At 40.9% G+C, this 20974-nt stretch overlaps 1 protein-coding gene across 2 annotated transcripts; it reads left to right on the top strand.

The window, feature by feature from the left end:
* The first annotated feature begins 1399 nt into the window (after positions 1-1399).
* Positions 1400-19192, top strand: SPSB1 (splA/ryanodine receptor domain and SOCS box containing 1). 2 transcript variants are annotated; one of them, XM_072425646.1, is made up of 3 exons: positions 1400-1509; positions 10601-11413; positions 17324-19192. In XM_072425646.1, the coding sequence occupies exons 2-3, from the start codon at positions 10720-10722 to the stop codon at positions 17449-17451; spliced, it is 822 nt and encodes a 273-aa protein (XP_072281747.1). In that variant the 5' UTR covers positions 1400-1509; positions 10601-10719; the 3' UTR covers positions 17452-19192. The 2 variants fall into 2 exon arrangements, with proteins under 2 accessions (XP_072281747.1, XP_072281746.1); XM_072425645.1 differs by lacking the exon at positions 1400-1509 and adding an exon at positions 1516-1670.
* The last annotated feature ends 1782 nt before the right edge of the window (positions 19193-20974 follow it).

Below are 20974 nucleotides of genomic sequence, written 5' to 3'. Positions count from 1 at the left end.
GGGTTGCAAATGACAGACTTATACAGACAGTGATACAGGAGGAGAGGACCCTGCCCTGAAGAGCTTACAATCTAGGAGGTGGGGGAATTTACACACAATAGGAGGGGAGATATGTAGTGCTGGGAAGTAGTTACAGTTTCAAAAGACAGACGATGGGTAGACAAGTTTGAAAAAATGTGTTTTGAGGACTCTTTTAAATGAGCAGAAAGTTGGCGCAAGCTAAATAGGGCGAGGAAGACCATTCCAGAGAGTTGGGGCAGCTCTAGAAAATTTTCCTTCTGATAATCAATGTGCACAGGAGACATTTTTCACTGGTCACCAATATGCACAGGGGGATTTTCCATGGATTGCCATTATGCACAGGGGCCGATCACTGATACACAGTGTACAAAGGGGACATTCCTGCAGATTACCAATGTGCAGAGGGGCAGTCCCGTCCCCCATCAATGTGCATAGGGGTATTTCTCAGTGATTACCAATGATCACCAATGCACCCAGAGGGCATTTGAAACCAATGTACACAGGGGGCAATGCCACTGATCATCAATGTGCAGAGGAGGCAAGCCCGTCAATTACCAGTTTGCATAGGGGTATTTTCCCCAATGTGCACAATGGCATTCCCACTGATGTACCCTGAGGGTATTTGCAATTAGTGTACACAGGGGCAATGCCGCCCATCACCAATCTACACTGGGGCATTTCCACTAATCACTTATATGCACAGGTAGCAATGCCATTAATCATCAATGTGCAGAGGAGGCAAGCCCGTCAATCCAATGAGCACCGGGGTATTTTCCATGGATCTTCAATGTACCTAGGGGGCATTTTCAACCAATCACATGCATAGGGGCATTCTCTCTGAAGGGGTATTCCAACGGTCTCTGCCTATGTACACAGGGGGCGCTATTTATGAATTGGGCATTTATTCCCTAAACGCTAAAAAAAACACAGGGGGAATTTCCTAATGACCAGCAGGGGGCGCGTTTTACTGATCACCAATCAGGGGTAATATAAAAGGGTCGCTGATTTTCAGATATGCTGATGGCAGTCTAATCATGTGATGATAGAATTAATGAGAGCTGGAAATTATGCAGGGGCAGAATTGTGCAAATTCCTAGATTGTAAGCTCTTCGGGACAGGGTCCTCTCCTCCTCCTGTGTCACTGTCTGTATCTGTCATTTGCAACCCCTATTTAATTGTACAGCGCTGTGTAATAAGTTGGCGCTATATAAATCCTGTTTACTAATGATTCCAGCACAGCAGGGGTTAATGTCACAACAGCTCAAACGCCCTACACGTGTTCTAGTGCAAGTGGGCGGGGCGTATGACAATGTAGGCGGTACAACAGCTGGATGGGCGTGGCTGTTCCTGTTATTAGTAGAAGCTGGTGTAACACTCCGCGCAAGCTTAAAGGCGGGGTTTGTGTCGGGTGGGCGTGGCTCTGAGGTGACTGGTGTTCTCGCGAGCGGTGTCCTAGCTGCACTCCGCCTCCTCGGTCGGCGCCTTGGGGTGAGTGAGCGCTGCCAGGGAAGAGACGGGCGGACTGTGAGGGGAGGGCGGGGAGCTCGCTGGCCTCAGCCCTGCTACACGCAGCTGGATTCATCCATACCAGGGCCGCGGGTGTAGCCGCTCCGGGCGGCCGTGACTATCCGTGGAGCGGGGAGGCCCCGGTGAGTAGCGGGAATTGGAGCGCTGAGGGGGAGTCCGCTATGTGTGACCCCGGAGCCGGCCGAGCTGCCCTATGGAGGGGCAATACAGGGCTGGAATTGGTTGTCATGCTGACAGAGCCAGGTCACCTTGTGAGGGATACTGGGGGGAGGGGGCAGATGGAGCCCAGGTACCCCATATTGGGGGCATTTATTTTAGGATGGGGGGCTGTACATCTATAGAATGGGGTGTTATGGGTGGGGGTTACTGAGATGGAACCCAGTGACCCATGAGGGGTTTACACAGTGATGTCTATGGGGGGGGGGAGGGTCCTGGTGACCCCAAAGTATGCAATGAACATGCTGGGACTGAATTTTGGGGGGCTGAGACTTGACATGGTACCCATAATGGCTCTATACATCAATTTATTTGGGGGGTTAGATTGGTGGACAGATACTTGGGGGGGGTCACCAGGTGTCATATCTGCCCCTCCATCCCATAATATTTATACCATTCTTAGGGGACACCAAGCTTCATAAACATGGCCCCAAGATTGAAGGGATGGAGCCTGGTGGCCCCTGAGCAGGCTGAGACCTGTGATTGGCGGGGCTGTCTATAAATCACTATATTGGTGGTGGGGGGCAGTGATGGTGCCTGTTAAACTCTAGGAGGTGCTATACATCAGTATTCTGGGTGGTCTCAGGGTGGGGGTTGTAGAGGTGGTGATCTCCTGATGGGGCAATAGTTTTGGGGAGAACAATGGATCTTAGGTTGGGGGGGTCTACTTTGGGTGGAGTTTACACCTAAACATATTAATGTTAGGGAGGATGGAGCCTGGTGAATGGGCTCTCAGATTGGGGGTGTAAGGAAGGCACCTGGAGTCCTTCAATGTATTCTGGTTTGGGGTCCAGAGCAATGGCCTGATGACCTCCTATGGGCATAGTATGATATGTGATGAAGAAGCCTGGTGACCTTCTGGCCTGCCTACTAATGACGGATGAGTACCAGGTATGGCTGAGCCCCTCAGCCTTTCCATTATTCTTACTATTGTCAGGATGCAAAGATCCAGATCTTGTGTATTCCTACAAGAGCCCCAGCACCTGGAATACCATAGGGCTGCGGTACTCATCTCAACACGTCTCTTCCACCAGTGCTACATTGTTCATTATATTCATCTGGTTGAATGGTAACTTGTGTTAAATTGAACCCAATTGGAGCTTTAATTGATACGAATTGGTCCACTCGTTCTCTGTATATAAGGATGTAAAATGTCTTGCTGTGCATAGGAAAAGTTTCAAGTTGTCAGGATAAGTTTCCAGACCCGGTCTCCATACAAAAGTGAATCTGGATCGGTCCTACTGGTGTTCTAGCAGAAACCCGGCATGAAGGAGTTCCTGGCTTAGGATTTTGTGCTGAAGTCTGATGATTTTTGTTGCAGGAAGTTTAGTTTTGGTGTTTGGAAATTTAGACCCTGAAGGTGCAGTATGGACACCCTTCTGACCGTGGTCTTGGTTTGGTGGATGGTGGGAATCGAGATCCATTATCTGTGTAACAAATTTGGCCTCTAATTTGCTTTTAAGTAGGGGTGGATGAATGTAGGGATGGGCCTGGCTGATCGTATGGCAGAAAATTTAAAGTTTGGGCTTTTATTTAAAAAAAAGTCATTTACTAATAAAAGGACTATTCTGTATGGTTCTGTATTCTGTATACCGGTTGTCTTTGCAGTCATGTAGTATTCTCCTCAGTGTGCCTCCTGTTTATGAAATTGTTACAAATTGCTACTCCTGCAGTACATCGGATTCATTGTTTCAGCGATAGCATTGTACTGTTCAGTAAGCAACTGATAATGAGTTTCATGAGTTTTAATGACATGTTTCACACCTGCACAATGTGCCATCAAGTAGTTGTACTTGCTTTTCTTGTAGCTGTTTCTCAAGAGCCATTAATAGCAGTTTTATTCCAGGAAGCTTTGTGGATAATACAGCAGGTAGAAGCGGTCATGGGACTTGTACAATTTTTGATGAAAACGATGGCCTTTGTACAGCATTCCAGTCTATGGGTCTTCTCAGCTATTGAGTCAGTATTTCTCTAGCATTTGTTTTGTACACAGGGGAGGAATGAAAACTTAATCCTCCTCTTGGCAAAAAGATTGTATATACTTGATTATAAGTGTGAGGATGTGTTGGCATAGTAAACTTCTAGCACACACATGCACACTTGCATGGATATTAAAACTATAGTTAACACTTCGTTGTTTGTGTCTGATCAACAAGTAAATTCCAGGTAATTGTATCTGTTAGCCAGGGGTTCCCATTGGATGCAAGCTATAACCTTGTAGTAAATAATTTACAAATATAGACCATGTTGTGTGTTCCCCACCCTATAATTAAACATCATCATTGTGAAATAAAGGATGGTGCTGATTGGTTGGGGGAAAGTCCAATTTGTTGAATGGATGACCATGAGGGTGTCAGAAGTTGTGCAATTTTTTTCCATGTCATCATTGTCCTATGTTGCAGTTGACAGCCAATGTAAGTCTTGCATGCTGCTCCATTGAAAAAGATGCATTGCAATTTGCTGGTAAGGTTCATTTAGGGATTATTAAAGCAGAGCTAAACTTATAAATACTCGCCTTACCCTATTCAGGTGTAGCCATCTCCTTCTGCTTTCTGATTTTCAGTCCTTCTGTTTGGCCGGGCTGGGATGACTTTACTCCTGCACAGGTGAATGGGATATCATTCCCAGAACCCTCAGGGGAAGGCAAAATTTCATGGCTGGCCTGCAATCGGGCAGGTAAGAGCAGTTATTGCAGGAGCAACATCACCTGTTCCTTTCTGAAAGTGGGACTTTAGATTTACAGGTCATGGCAACCAAGCACATTCATACCTGTGCATGTGATTTGCCTTGCTGCAACACTTACGTTTTTGTATGTAAGCATGGTATGGTTTCAAACCAGTGTAAACTCCTTATTTGCTGGTAATAAACTTTGGTCCATGGCAGCCTATATGCTTGGTATTCATGCAGTATAGATAATACTCCTACATTTACCTGTTAACACCTAATATTCCATACAATTGTGCCTACATTTGGAAGGGAAAAAGCACTACAGAATCTCCTTAGGCTTGCTATGGTGAATTTGTTTCTGTGGATGAATTCATAGGGAAAGGCAATGTAGTCTTGGCACATTCTTCAATACTAGCCAAAATTGGAACAGATGTCAGGGCAGGACCTGCTTTGGTCCTGCCCTGACATCTGTTCCAATTTTGGCTAGTTCACAAACCAGGTTGCAATGTTTTGCATAAGCTGGGCAGCTCCAGCCAAAACTTGTTTTTAATTTTGGGTAGACCTTAAAATAAACACTTCTGTCAAGTCCGTTCTTTAATTGAAGCTGTTGACCTTGTAGCAGCTCCTTACATGTCCCTGTGAATGCATGACTAGAGAAAGGAGCAATTATTACCAGGACAGACGCTGCCAGTAGTAATCGGCCTGTACCAAATATATGTGACTTGTTGCACTGTGTCCCACCTGGAAAGCTTTCCTGTCCAGACAGATGGGGGCACAGTCATCTATAAAAGTTCTATCCTTTTCCCTCTGTCCTCACCCCACAGGAGTTCATTAATTCCCAGCATGTGCAGGGGAAAACAGTATTGTGCAGCTCAGCTTTTCTTTTTTCTCTCCAGGGGCCATCAAGCAGGTAAGATTATTGCGGATAGGACATTGCCTGTCCCTTCTGCAAGAATGCCTTGCCTGATCATGGATTTTTAAATGTGAAACTGTGCTACACGGTCATTTTAAAACCTACACAGAAAATCATTACAAATATTTATTTTCATTCACTTATGTATCAGTATTTATGGGCTGTACACATGTATATCTTTAGTTTTTAAACATGTTACAACAATCTCTATTTGATTAGATAACACTAGTTGTAATTTGCTTTGAGGGTCAAAAGTCAATATTACAGAGTGTAGATAATGGGCAGCTTTTCTTCAAGAAGCTGTTTGTCAAATGATTTGAAGATTAATACAGTGTACAAATATTTTATATACTCCATTGTTTACATTTTCAGTCTATGTGCTTTAATTGTGATTAGGCTGGGGCTGCTGATAGAGCTGAAGCTTACCTTAATTTATTGTATTTATATGTTAGTAGACTTTGAATTTACAATGAGCCTAAGGCTAGGTACACACGTGCAATGGTTCTTGTCCAATAATCGGCTCCGGGCTGATATCGGAAAGAGAATCATGCGTGTGCACAGGGCTCGTCGTCAATTCGAATGACTGTCCTGGCAGATCCATGGACATTGAATGATCGTATTGGAAGTGAAGGGGAGAGAGCGCAGCGGGGTACCTCCCTGTCATTCTCCCCTCTCCATAGAGCAGAATGGTGCTGTATGTACACCACCGCATGTTCATGCATCGTGCAGTCCTTAGTTGTTGGAAAGGAATCGTGAAAGATCCTTTCCAACGATAATTGCTTGTGTACTGTGGACGAAGGAATATAGCCGTCTTTAGCAGGTTCTCTACAGTAGAATAAATTTGTTAGCTATAAGTCCAGGCAATCAACCCCCTCCGATCTTGAGGTGAAGTCTCCAGTTTGTTAGCACTTTTGGCAGTATCTCCCCTCCTGTCTTTGTCTCATTTGCATCTCGGATTTACTGTACAGCACTGTTTAATATGTTGGCACTTTATAAATAAAGCTTAACACCATTTTCCACAGCAAGAGGAAAACATTTTGAAGGATTAGCTGCTGGAAGTATGTTTGTATTTATGTAGTCATGCCCCCAAAATTGCATCCAAGACCCTTTCATACACATAGCTCTTTGGGGGAACAAGCAGCATTATTTTGCTGGGAAAGAAATCGACTTTGCTAGTCCAAATTGTAGGGGTTGTGACCTTGGTGAACATTGCCCTGGGTGTTGGGCTTTCTTACCAAGTTCTGTAGAAGTAAAAGCAGAAAAATGTGCATTTTACCCATGTTTTTCAGTCTTCTGTGACTGGGCATTTAATGACAGGTCTGTCGGAAGGTCTGATTTACAATGACCTTATTCCTGTTGCTAACACTAAAATTAGATATCTAATGGCGACATCCATTTTCCTACTTGTTCCATTTGGTGACTTCATGAAGTAGCAAAGCTTGAGGGATGATGGCTTCTGGAATCTGTACATTCACATACAGGCCATTAATTATTTTCCTTCTGATATTAATTCCTCTTAAAGAACAAAGGGTGAAGACCACAATCTGCTACCTGGTTTGTTAAAGCTGCAAACGTTCCTTAAAAGCCAACTCTGATTAAGAAAATGAGAAAAAGTAATTTGGATCATCAGTTTCCTCTTAATTTACTGTGCAGTTCTGTAAAGCAAACGTGTGCCCATAGGCTTAATATGATTTTCTCTCCAGCAGCATAATATCATTTCCATTGCTCCCTGCAAGTCATTCCCCAGGCATTAGGAGCAAATGATATTGTTGTCATTTCAGGGAATGGAGGTGCATTTGTCTCACTTGATGTGACTGGGTAAGTTAGCCAGCGCTATCACATAGGTGGTGTCCATATCCCTGTGTAATCACTAACTTAAATTACACAGGGCTTTTTATTGATTCTGCATAATAGAGCTGCAGCAAAGTAATAATGTGCAGCTGGAGAAGGAGGGATAGTAAAGTCAACCTGTTTCTTACTCACCACTGCATATGGTTGGTTTTCTTTTAGTTTTTTGTGTGTGAAATGCATAAATTGGGTATTCTGCCTTTTTGTCAGGTAACATTACCAGTAAGCATTGAATAGTGGCGATTTCTCAGGTTGGTTTTGGGTTAATTCCTTGTATCATCTGCTCCCACTTTGTAAGAAAAGTGAGGCTAAATTTGCTGCTTTTGGCTATTCTCACTTCAGTACCTTATCCTGCTTTTTAATCTGAACGAGCCATAAGGCTGTGCTATGCAATAAATTTAAGTTGGTGATTGGGGTCCCTGAAATGATGCAGAGGACACCTTGCAGCAGAAAAGGTTTTGCAGGGGAAGATGAATTTTGCAACAATCTGTTCTTGTTTATTAGCACTTTTGGTTACTTTTAAAGGAAATATGGAGAAATCATTTGTGTGTCATTCTGACCTTAGTCAAATTTTCCTGATCATTTTCTTTCCATTTTTGAGTCACTGCTATGGTAATGACATGCAATAAGTGTAGTCTGAATTATTTTATTGGGATTGACCCCATAAATTATTGCAACTATGTAATCAATAACTCATTGAATGTTTTGTACAGTGCAAGTACCTATGTGTGACTTGGTATCAGTTTCTGTACAATAAAGCTGGAGTGTAAAAGGAATGAGCAGCACAAAAGCCAATCTGCGTATCATATGAGCAGCTTCTCTTTCCATGGTCCCGTCCATGACTGACGTACAGGATGATTTGGTCTGAGGGTGTGGGTTAAATGATGCTAGCCAGCAGTCTACGGACATCTGGGGGCAGATCAGATCTACACAAGATTACACATAGAACTTTTAAACATGAAATGTGAGCTAAACAGTCAGTTGCAGATTTCTGAAGAACTGCTGAGGTTACAGGATAAGCCATTTAGTTTTTTAGTCTGAAGTGACTGATGAACTTGCAGATTGCTTCCCACATAAATAAGCATCGTTTTTTTATGTATAGCTGGGCCACATCTTCTAAACCATACATGACATTTTTATTAATGTTCACACAATGTGTACTTGAAGATGGTCATAAACAAGTAAAAATTTCAGTAAATGCTATAATATATTCAATTTCGCAACTGCCAAAAGTCGTCTGTTTCCTTTGATGGAGAATTTGTTTTTGGCAATGTACAACTTATTGGATGGTGTGAGTGTAAAGATTGGAGTTCGTCCAGTTTGAGTGACTAAAGGTCTTCTGATAGTCATGTCTTGTAATCCTGACCTTATTATCCAAATATTCAACTTGTGCAATCCAAAATGTACATTTTGTCTTTGAAATGTTGTAATTCAAAAATAACTGTTAGAGTTTTTTTTCCCCTGTTGTCCAGTGCTTTTCTCTTCACCCAGTCCAATGGACTACAGCCCTGGCAGCTTGTGCCGTCCGGCTTTCCTGTGATTTTCATAACTGGCAAGAACACTGAATGGAATTATGTAAAACATTGGCAATATAGTGAAAGCGGTGATTCAAAAAGTCCAGTTTTCTGTATATCTTTTAGCACCTGTGTATGTATGCATTGTTGCCCACTTGGCTGAGACATAAAGGAGTGTTTTAAGGTCCTGCAATAAGAAAAATCCTGGTTTGTCAAAAAGGCACGAGACTTCAAATTTTTTCCTGTGATATATATGTCAGATACCATTGGATTAAAATTGGTGGATATTATGTCAGTCCTGATAAGCCACTAAATCCTGCAATTCTCTCCATCCCTACAATGTATACTAGATGCAAGATGAGAGCTGACAAAAATGGGAAGTGATAGGAGAAGAACCAGGGTGAACCCTGTGTACTCCAAAGCACTGTGTAACTCGTTGGCAATATATAAAATGAGATTTGTTTGTGTGTGTGTGTGTGTGTATAGCGTTTTGTTTTTGAAAAGTAATAAAGCGGGGCTATGTATGGAATACAAAATCGGGCAGACCATTATTGCAGAAAGGGGACAGACCATGTCCCTTCTTCAATAACCCCTCATACCTTCCTGATCACACCTTTTGCAGCATCAGCAAGATACTCAACAATCCTGAGCAGGAGTCATCCTGGTCAAGCAAGATGGACAAAGATTCTCCAAGAAGAGGAAGATGGTGGCGCCCTGCAAGGAAACAGGGATTGGTATCACATAGCATTTTTAGTAGTGTTCTATCCCCTCCTAAGATTTCCAATAACTTCCTATTTTGAAGATACAACAGGGACCAAAGCATTTTCTTCAAAGAGGAGTTTAACATTAACTATAACTCCTTCCCTATCTGTGCTGTTGTGATGTCTAAATGTAGTTTTTCTCTTTAGGTAGCAATGCTTTCCCAGAGGGTTAAACCTTTACCACTGCTACCTTAAATATTTTTTTTTGTCTTTACATATCTTTATACTTTTTAAACTCAGTTTAAGATGTGACTTGTTGAGTTCTCCTACTACAATATGCAGAATAAAATGTTGCTTAATAAGTTATTGGTTCTAGGTTTTTGTGTTGGTGAGTCAGCAGCAGCTGCACAAAAAAAGAACATTTCTGGGATTTGGTGACTCTCAGCATTGTGGTCAGTGTGTTGGCTGTAAAAAAAGGGCCTTTAAGGTGCAAAACAGTAATGGGTCACAGTCCAGTACAATAATTCAGATTGCTTTGCTAAAGTGTAGGCAAACCTATGACACTTCTTGATGGCTGTTTTAGCTTTACCTCAAGTGTGTGTGTGTGTTTTTTCCTGTGATGGTGTAGGTTTTTTTTAATCGGAACTCTATTATAGATAAGCCAGTTCTGTGTATTCACTAAACATTCAGGAAGTTTAACTTTTTTCAAAACTGCTTTTGACCTGTAAAGTGCTGATTCTGAAATTAATGTCTGAGGGTTCCTCAAGTATTTTTAGGACTGGCATATATCAGATGTTTATGCCTGTCAATACATTTTATCTTACCTGTATGTTTTGCTACAGTTTAGCTTTAATGAGAATACCAAATATGTAAAGTTTCAAAATAATAGACTGTTTCAGATAGAGGAAGTACATTGCAGAACAATCCTCCTACTTGTGCAGCTGTTACTTTGCCATTTAGCCTATTGCTTAATACAAAAAGGCAGCAAAATTAATTTCTTTACTGATGACCTTCTGTGAAATGTACATTTTTTTGTTCCAATGGTCATTTTATGCTCCAATGTCCTTATTACACCTGTGTATGTTGCTTTCCCTTCTGTCATTTCATTTTGGCATCAATGCTGCCAACGTCAACTTTAAAGTTTAATTTGGAATAATATTCAATCATTAACTTTTTTCACCTTTCTGTATTAGGATAGCCTGGCCTGGAATCAATAACAACCTAGGAACCTTCTACTGGGCAGTGAACACAAGGGGCTGGACATCTGGATGATATTGCCTTTGGCACCATAAAAGTAAAACTGCATTGGATTATGGGTCAGAAGGTAACAGGAGGCATAAAGACGGTGGATATGAGGGACCCTACATACAGGCCGTTAAAGCAAGATCTCCAGGGTCTCGACTACTGTAAACCTGGTCGTTTGGACCTCTTATTGGATATGCCACCAGTACCTTATGATGTACAACTTCAGCACTCGTGGAATAATAACGATCGGTCACTCAATGTTTTTGTCAAAGAAGATGACAAACTTGTTTTTCACCGGCATCCGGTGGCACAAAGTACAGATGCCATTCGTGGCAAAGTTGGTTACACTCGGGGCCTACATGTGTGGGAGATAACGTGGGTCATGAGACAGAGAGGGACTCATGCCGTCGTCGGAGTAGCAACAGCAGACGCACCACTACATTCTGTAGGATATACCACATTAATTGGCAGCAATTGCAAATCCTGGGGCTGGGACTTGGGGAGGAACAAACTGTACCATGATGGTAAAAACCAACCAAGTAGAACATATCCTGCTTTTCTGGAGCCTGATGAAACCTTTATTGTGCCAGATTCATTCTTGGTGGTACTAGACATGGATGACGGTACACTGAGTTTCATTGTTGATGGACAGTACATGGGCACTGCTTTTAGAGGACTTAAGGGAAAGAAACTTTATCCTGTTGTCAGTGCAGTTTGGGGCCACTGTGAAATCAAGATGCGTTACATAAATGGACTTGACCGTAAGTATTTAATTTTGCCACTTTGGTTTGCATTTGAACATTTATCGTGTGTAACTACCAATTTTATGTGACATAACAACCAGTCTTTCAGAGCTCTTTGCAGCTTGTTGCCCACCAGGTCAGACTGGGTCTTCTGTCTTTGCAGCACGGCACTCTGGTGCCAACGTTACCACAAAGCAATATGTAAATGGATTTGGGAGACTGGGGCTCTGCTGCTTGAAACAGGAGTAATCCTAAACATATCTCACAAGCTGCAATGACTACAAATTATACATTTGTAAAGTTGTACTTTTTTTAATGAAGCTATATGAATTTTAAAAACTGATTAACTGGCATAAAGTAGAAGTCAAAATTTCATTTGGAGAAAATGGTGCTACTCGCATCAATAAACTTAGCTTGATATTGCATAAAATGCCATGTGAGAAAGTACACACACTTTCAATGACAGGTATTTTGTCAGGACATAAAAAAATAAATCTGGTCCTTAAAATTAGGCAAATGCAACCTTTGGATGAACACTAATGTATAACAATTCTACTGTGTTATTTAACAAGTCAATGCAGATGCCATATGTGAAAAACCACGTACACCCCATACCACTTCAAATGAATACATAGGAAAAGTAGCACCCAGGTGCTGGTAACGAAAGCATGTGATTCATTGTCTGCCACTTCTATCAAAGCTGAAGTTTGGCAGTTTTTTGGTCTTGAGCATTCAGGTATGCTGGCACAATTCCTATAGGAAAATGTATAGGATTTGTAAATCAAAGGTTAAAAACCTAAATGCTAACCTCACCAACACCCAAAAACCTATTTTACAGTGCATTGGTAACACTTATGGATGTGTATGCCTAACACTGACCATATAATTTCAAAGTAACCCCTTGTATAAAAAAGGTTTTATTGACTTCATAGATTTGAAGTCCCCCACTATCTATATGCATTTTGCAGAGCTCTTTGGGAACACTGAGGATTGTCTTGCTAATAACAAATTCCTAATCATATTAAAATGAAATAAAGAACAGAAACACAAAGCTTTTCAATCTATGTAAGGACTCGCATAGCAGGGTTGTGTAGGCAGTTCCTGAGTACATGGAAAGGAGAATGGGAACAGGTATCTCCATAAAATGAACTGCTCTGAATAAAATTAGGTCATGGAACAGGACAATGATCCTAAGCACACAGCAAATATACAAAAGATTGGCTTAAAATGAATCAAGGTGTTGCAAGGGACCGGTCATCGTCCAGACCTTAAATTTAGGTGAAAATGCTGTAGTGTGCCCTAGGAGTGCAGTGCATAAACAAATACCCACAAGGCTCGAAGTAAAGCAATTTTGTAAAAAAATAGCCAAAATTCCTCAATGTTGGGACTAATAAAGTCCTACAGAAAATGTTTAGTACAGTTCTACAAGCATTTGATTGCACTGATCAAGTATAGGTTGTACTTGGTTTCTCACATGGCTTCTTTGTTTTGGCTTGATTTCTGTTAAATGTGTTTTGCACCTGAGGTTTGATTTAGGCTTGGGAACTAGGAAGGGTGAGTATAATGTCATAATATGTAAAACCTTACGATTGAAAGAATTTACTTTTTTCCATGACTGAATATGCTTGGGTAGTACTGTGCTCAAGCAAGAATTTTATCTGCTAGACTATTTGAAAATGAATATGAATTTAGACATTTCAGCCCAAATATCAAGATTTATTTTTTTTAAGCATCCTAGACATTTACCTATAGTAGCCCGCTTGTTCTGTGTCTCTTGCATAGTGTTACCTTGTGGGTGAAGCCATTGACCTGCAAATGACAACATTTGTAAGAGGAAACTTGTACAGACAGAACTACATGCAGAATATTATGTAGAAGGTTTGCAAGATTCTAATATTGAAGAGTAAGCTTTTTTTTTTTTTTTTTTTTTCCTTGTGTTATCCAGTCATTGGAATGGATGGCTTCCCCGGCCAGTAATTTTAATGTTGTATATTTGCGAATGATTGATTCCAGGGCCATTGGGGCTGTTGTATTTCTGTTCCAGAAGCCCTGTCACCTTTAACATAGACATGACCCAATTATCTGGCTTGCATGCTTAAGTGTTTAATGGAGGTACTCTTTGTATATCTGGAGGCTGCATTTTACAACCCCTAATGATGGCTAATGGCCCTTTGGTCTGCACTGCTGGCCCTTTAGTTGCCCAAATCCAAGAGCAATTGGAAACTCCAGTTCACTGCCAGCACCCCACAAGGCATGATTTGTGGTCACTGCTGTCTGGAGCAGTCCATTGATCCAGGAATGCCATGATTTGCTTAGTAGATTTTATTTCTGGCCCAGCTACCAGTTTCTAAAGCATACAAGTGTCAAGCATAGTGATGGGAGAAGAAACCTTCCACATGGAGATCTTGTGCAACAGTCTAAACCTTTCAGATCAAACCTGGTCAGGTAGTAGCTGCCAAAAGGTCTGTATCCCCCAGAGTCGTTGAAGAAAATTTAAACCCATGCTTTCTACGAACTATATTTGTTTACAAATATTTAAACCCATGCTTTCTTAAAGCACCAGGTGCCTCTCGTCTTTTGGAACTAGTTTTCCCTCATGAGTTAACAGGTCATTAATGCTATACCTCATTATGGGTCCAATTTAAACTCAAGTCAAATCTACCTTTTTAGTAGCTAAAGCTTGGAGTTTTCTTGTTATGCTGGCAAGAGGGATTTTTTTTTTAACTTGCCAAAATGGACAGAATAAGGTACTTTAGTGATAGATTTAAAGTCTTCAAAGGGACCATATAAGTGTATTTGGGTTTTAGGTACCCCTTATTGCTCTCGCAAAGATCTTTGTCAACTAGAATAGTAGCAAGCGTTTTCAGATATTCGGCCATCCTGATTGGTCAGACTGGGATGTAACTCCTGTGCCGGAATGAATTTAGTCCCAGCAGGGGATTAGACTTGACGGAAGCCAGGGTACCGGGCATATCCCAGCCTCCTACACTGAGCGCCACATGCACAACTTTTATTTAGTGGAACGTTTGCAGGCAGGGAAGTATGATTTATTGCCGAAAACATCTCCTGCCTGCTTGTAGCTTTTTTAAGTGTTGAACTCTAGTAAAAGGTTTTTCATGCATTTCAAAGTTAAACATTTAAAAAAAAAAAATGTTTTGCCTGCTTTTAGCTAGACCCTATCTAACAGGAACATAAACGTATGAGTTGGATTTCTTGTCAGATCTTCTTACAAGAGGATGCTCATGACCTGGAATGCCATTCCTATTTCATTGCAATGTCAGCACTTTGTAGTCTGTTAAACCAGTAGTGATTCACTTATAAACTTGTTAATGTTATCTTCCATTTGGCAATTCTGCATATCAGTGGTTGGAAGTTACTTTCCAGATCTCTTCAAAAATTTCTGCTGAGGGAGTGGTGGCAAGGCAAACCTTATGTTAGATTGCTGATGTGTTACAAAAGCAGAATCTTCTCATGAAACAAGATAAGCTAAGAAATGGATCTGTTATCTGATCAAATTTTTGCAGTTGATGCTTTGGCAAATTTTTTTTTTTTGTTTTTCACCCCTTTTGACTTGATGTGTAATCCAGATTCCTTTTGTGGACAAAGTACCTAAAGTTGGCATAAACCCCGAATTGCATGACTATCCCCATTCCATCACAGGCTGCCCCCATTTTCAGTCTTTGCTTTCTATGGGCTATCTTCAGCCTTCTTGATTGGCAGTGCCAGGGTAACTTCTGTGCAGGATTTGTCATTCCTGGCATGTACAGATCATTTTGATCTCAGCCATCTTGTTTGGCTGGTATGTCGTCATATCTTTACTGATATCATCAGTTTTGGCAGCTGCTGAGAAATCCAGGAAATTCCGGGCATCCTGGCAAGCCATGTGGATATGTGCAGCTTAGCAAATAAGATAGCTATTTAGCGATCAGCCAGGTAATACTTATTTCAGAAAGGACTTGGATCCAGGGCACATGAACGGGGCAAATTCAGCAAGGTTTAGAAAATCCCTGCCCTGAGAAACTTAGAGATGTCAAGTGACATAATCTAAAATACTACTTTTTGCTTGATTTGGATAACATTAAAAAGCATGCTCTAAATGGGTGTCAAATTTCACCCATATACCAGTTAGTGACCCAACATTGGTGTGGCAGCCAGAAGTTAAATGTTCTGAAAGGAAAGGTCTGTAGCGGCTTACATATATATGTGCTATAGACACATTTTTTGGTACCTCAGTTTATTCACATTTTAAAGGCCTAAGTAGTGTGATTTTTTTTTTTTAATTAACTTCTAAAAACTTTTACAGACTAATGCTTTTTCTGTATCCAATTCGTTGAAGGAAAATGTTTTGGGATATTCATGTTTTTATATGCTTATCTTGGAATAGCCGAAGATTTGGTTCTTTTGGAAAAAAATGTTTAATAATCAATGATTGTACTGAAATACAAAAGCCAACATTTGGCCATACTATCAAAACGTCCCTTGAGGTTAACCTTGTGTGGCTGATGAAATCTGTAAATTGCCTGTTCTTTGACCCAACTTTAATATTTTCTATAATATCCCAACTATAATATTTCTAGCTTGTCATAAACCTGACCCTACCCGTAATCCAAATTTCTTTGTTTCTTTTGAATGCAGCCAGCACAGAACTGATATTGCTTTAAATTATGTTATCAAGTATTGGGGTCTACTTGATAGAATTCCAGTCTCCTACAATTACTTCCTCGGCTATAGAATGTTACTGCATTTTCTTCATGGTACTGAACTGCTGCTTCAGGCAAGACACAAGTAGCTTCTACCCACAACAATCCCATAGAAAATGATTGGGGGTATGAATGAGCAGGACAGTATTGCCTGCTGTCAAATCTGCTGATGCTGGACTTTATAAACCAGTGCAAGGAGCCAAAGGAAGTCACTTGGAATCACTGTGAAGTCTTTATTGGTGGTCTGTCCTTCTGGGACATGGTTGGTCCTCATAACCATTCTTAGAGATAAAGTGATGGGAAATAAAAAATGAGCTGTTGGCATAACACGGTTAAAGCTTTTAGTAGGTAGAGCTGTTCCAGAGGCAGCTAAGAGGTGATATTTCTGCAAAGTTTAGGATGTCTTCATTCAGAAGATATCTAAACTGGGCACAGTGAGCAAAATAGTACCTACCATATCAAAATTAAAACACTTTGCACCTGTACTTTTGCAGCCCATGCTCTATTCATTATGCATAGCAGCAAGCTGAATTATTGATGCCATTGTATGGGGCTTGAATGACTAGGCAAGTAGTATTTTCAGAAGCAGATAAGCAATGGCTGCCTGTATCCTCCTCTAGCTTGCCTTTGGCGTAATACCATTGCATTAAACTCTTATTAATATTCAATTTTAGGGAGGTTACTTTGGATACATGCAGGAGCTATTGCCCTATAAGCCAACCTTTCTACCCTTAACATTTGGGGACCCTTGCTAGATTTTCAGGATTTACACTAATAGTTAGTTACTAAATCCACAGCTTACAATATATTGTGCAGGTCACTTGGAAAAATATCACCCTTGTAGCTAGCCAGAAAGATCATCAGTGTCACTTAAACTGACCTGAGAAGCATACATTGCTAGGAACCGGACTATATTCTGATACTGTTGTATGAAGAGACTAATTATGCGGTTCACGCTGAAAACAGTCAGGGCTTATTTTTCCACTCCCAAACTGGTCAGCTTGCCAAATGGTATTATCCATAGTAGAGATGAGTAAAGTTTCTACCTTGGCGTTGTCAGTGGCTGAGTTCATAGGATTGTGCAAAAAAATTGACATGGCGACAACTATAAATTGTACTGTATGTGTTTTGACATTTGTCTCTAACCAAGAAGTTGGTCTTGGGGAGTGCAGGCTTCTCACACTGGTTCTGCACTGTGTTTTTAAACATCTTGTTTTTATTTTTACAGCTGAACCATTGCCTCTAATGGACTTGTGTCGGCGGTCCGTTCGCCTTGCATTGGGAAAAGAAAGACTTGACGAAATCCAAGAACTTCCACTGCCAGCATCTCTCAAAGGCTACCTACTTTATCACTGACAAGCCATGCTGTATTGGACTGATCCTTTTTAATCCAGTGCTATGCATCCCAAGGCTCCACTTTTGTCCTTAATGCTTGCTGGTAGGAAGATAGTGGTACAGATTCCTCACTTGCATGCCTCCATCTATGAAATACCTCCAGGACCTTTTTTGTTTCTCAGACCTTGCAACAACTTAAATTCTTTTTTCCTATGAAGGATATTTACGATGGGTAACTTAGGTGGTTCATGTTTAATATATGAAGTGACTGATCTATTTTTTAATGTAAATGTCTATTTCTAAACAGGAAGCAGACTTGTTTTCATATGCCCGCCTTATGGGTTTCTTATGTGTTGAAATTTTAACTTTTTTTGTAGTATTTTACCTGCTGTTGTACCGAAGACACTAAGGTCTGAGTGATTTAGGTCTCAAATGCCCCGTTTTTACACTTGGTGTTATCACAGTTCTTGGTTTATTCTGACCACATGCCTTCTATAGCCATGTAGAGTTTCCAGTTGTCTACTAGTAGACTTTGGGATTGTAGTATTCCCAATGTTCTGCTGGTGGATGTGGGAGTTGTACAATATTTGACCACCGTATTGTCAAGTTCTGTTGTGGTCATGACTGACTGCATAGTATTGAGTAGCAGTGAAAAGTTGCCCCTATGCCTTTGGATACTGCATGTAAAAATGTGGGTAAACTTGTACCTGAGCCCTGTACAGATGTCCAAGGACGTTTGTTGGATTCTTTGTGATTGTTCCAGCTACAGAACAAATGAGCCCTGCAGTGTTCTGCTTTTTGGGAATGGATTAGAACAAGCTAGCAGCAAGGTGTTCATTTATTAATTTGCCACAGCAGAATGATTAATTGACACTGGAGCACTAATATCCACAGTGAAATGCCACTCATTTGTACAAGTTGTTGCCTTAGATGAGCTAGACCATTCTCCTGAGGCAACAATCATGGCATGTACATAGCTTTAGACTATGAAAATCATTGTAATATGGTATCCATAAGTTGGTGAGGGCTAGTTTTGTTGCTGATTGTGTACTATGGTTGAGTCAGTTCAACGGTTGGTAACCTTCATTCAGTGCCACATTTTCCCAGTCCAACCCTTTTCTCGTCTTACCTAAGTGATACTCTTGCCCTTTCGCATTCACTTTAAATGCCACAGATCGAAATAGGAAAACATGAATGCACGGGTACAATGGCTAGGTTTTTGTTTTTATGTCTGTCTTTAGGTATGTGAATTTAAAGAGCACCTTTTGCCTTTTCACACGGGAGGCAACCATATTGTGGGTTGAGTAAACGTGAACATGGCCGTCTTCACAGACACGGCTAGTTAATAACAATTAGGGTCTTTTATCGGCCTGGCCCACAGAATGGCTTTGTCAGCTGCGTTCAGGTCACTGGTGCCAAACACTGCTGCTGTAGGGTACTGAAAAAAAGAAATCTGTCATTATATTTTAAAGAGTGCACATTGGTGCCAAGACTAAGGGGAGATCAATTCCAACCTTTACCTTGCCTATAAGCTTACTTGTCTTGCTGGTAAGGATACTTGCTGTATTGCACAAAAAAGAGGGATTTGTAAAAGACTTCAGTTTTCTTTCTGCCTTCTGATACTTTCAGCGCAAGTAGTCTTCCACCTCACAAAGTGGCTTTAGAGTCTCCCTTCTGTCTGCAATTTGTCTGTACAATTTTAATCTTTGTAATTGTGTAGATAATAAATTCTGTAATAAAGAAATAGTTTATTAAAAATCAATGATCTGGGGTCTTCAGTTCATCAACTGGTGAATCTAAAGCAGCCTTCTGCAACCTTTTTTAATATGGGAGATCCCTTGAAATAATTTTCAGGTCTTCAGGGAGCCCTTTTATAAATTACTATATCCACAGTACATTAGTGTGGTGGTCCATGGGAAGAATGCCTCCTACATTGCTGGGTATTGGGAATATCACCTTACAGATGCCGTAAAGGTGATTGAGGTTACTTGGGCAATGAACAGGTTGTCATTGACTCCAAACAATTTCTGGGGGAACCTTGGAATTCCATTGAACCCTGGTTGGGAAGCACTGTTCCTAGCAGGTAATATTTTGCACATCATTTTCATGAACTGGTTTATTGGTATGTGAAATGTTAAGAAATAAAGATTTGCAGCACAACTGCTACTTGTGTTGGAGCAGGGATGGTTGCAGTCTACCATAATGGTGATATTTCTCTAAGAATTGCCTCTAATGGGGACGGTGCAACATTTGGTAAAGTAAGGAAAGTGTCCTAGTGACATGGGGTAGTAGGCAAGGAGAAATCCCATTCTTGGGGTAAAGGAAAAAAAGGTATAAACATGATAGTTTGGGAGAAAATACAAAAGTCATAAGGAAATTCCAGTTGTGGTCCAATTCACAGAAGAATGGAGCAAATTACTATTGCACAGTATTTACAGCACTGTACAAAGTCCATAGTCATGTCTCTAACTGTCCCTAAGAGAAGCTCACAATTTAATGTCCCTACAATAATCATGTCATTACCACCACAGCCTAAGGACAATTTGGGGGGAAGCCAATGAACCTAACTGTATGTTTTTGGAAAGTGGGAGGAAATGATAGTACCTAAAGGAAACCCACACAAACACGGGGAGAACCTGCAAACTCCATGCAGATAGTGTCCTGGCTGAAATTGGAAACCTGGGACCAAACACTGCAAAGCCCAGAGTGCTACAACTGAGCCACCGTGCTGGTTTGTCCCATATCATGGGATTGCATGGATAATGGTAACGTTCTTGGAGCTGGTTTTGCCATTAAGGTAAATGGAAATAGTAGGAACAATGTTTAGCACTTAATTCTGAGCATATAGAAAAAAAAAAAATGACCCCTCTGGGTTCTTTACACTGCTTGCATTTTATAAAATGATGCCAGTGCCTGACTTTGCTGCCTGCAAATTTTCTCTTCTGCTGCTTTTTCTTGCAGTCTTGAGTTTCTGTACAAAGTCCAGTCTGGTGTGCTGTAGTGCAGGCACATTGATTGGAATATTGGGGTGCTGCTGCTTCTACCAATAACAAGCGGTGGTGAGATGAGATCTGCAAGTGTTACTGAACTGCTCCAGTGAAAAATCTGATCTCTTGGCCTACCAGTCAGGGATGTGCTGTATAACATATGTACGTTTCTGAAATATGTGTTTTTAAGGGTTTGGCTTTAATGCAAGGACAAGGCATCTGAAAAATGTATGTTGGACCATGTGTATTAAAACTTAACACAGGAAAAGTTCAAAATATAAAATATCTAAAAAAAAAATCATATTGCAATGATTGAGTTTTGGTGTCCTCTATAAATGTTACCAATTGGCACATTGAGGGAATTTAAGGAACCCTAATTCCAAAGAGGCAAAATAGTGGCGACCTGCCAGTGCATCAGAAATACAAATCTGTGTGCCAAGTGGGAGTAATACAAACAGTAGCCCAAGATCTTTATTAGTGCAACCCCCGAGGGCTGCATTGATCAGTTATGCCCAAGCATAAAGTAGTTTCCGAAGAAGATTTTACAAAATAGATAG

The sequence above is a fragment of the Pyxicephalus adspersus genome, chromosome 11 (genome assembly GCF_032062135.1).
Source record: "Pyxicephalus adspersus chromosome 11, UCB_Pads_2.0, whole genome shotgun sequence".
NCBI classification, from domain to species: domain Eukaryota; kingdom Metazoa; phylum Chordata; class Amphibia; order Anura; family Pyxicephalidae; genus Pyxicephalus; species Pyxicephalus adspersus.
This window is presented reverse-complemented; position numbering and strand designations above follow the sequence as displayed.

Excerpts from the sequence above, each read along its gene's own strand:
- SPSB1 (XM_072425646.1), top strand. The coding sequence starts at position 10,720 with ATGGGTCAGAAGGTAACAGGAGGCATAAAGACGGTGGATATGAGGGAC. Across the intron at positions 11,414-17,323 it reads TTACATAAATGGACTTGACC|CTGAACCATTGCCTCTAATG; the intron begins GTAAGTATTTAA and ends TTATTTTTACAG.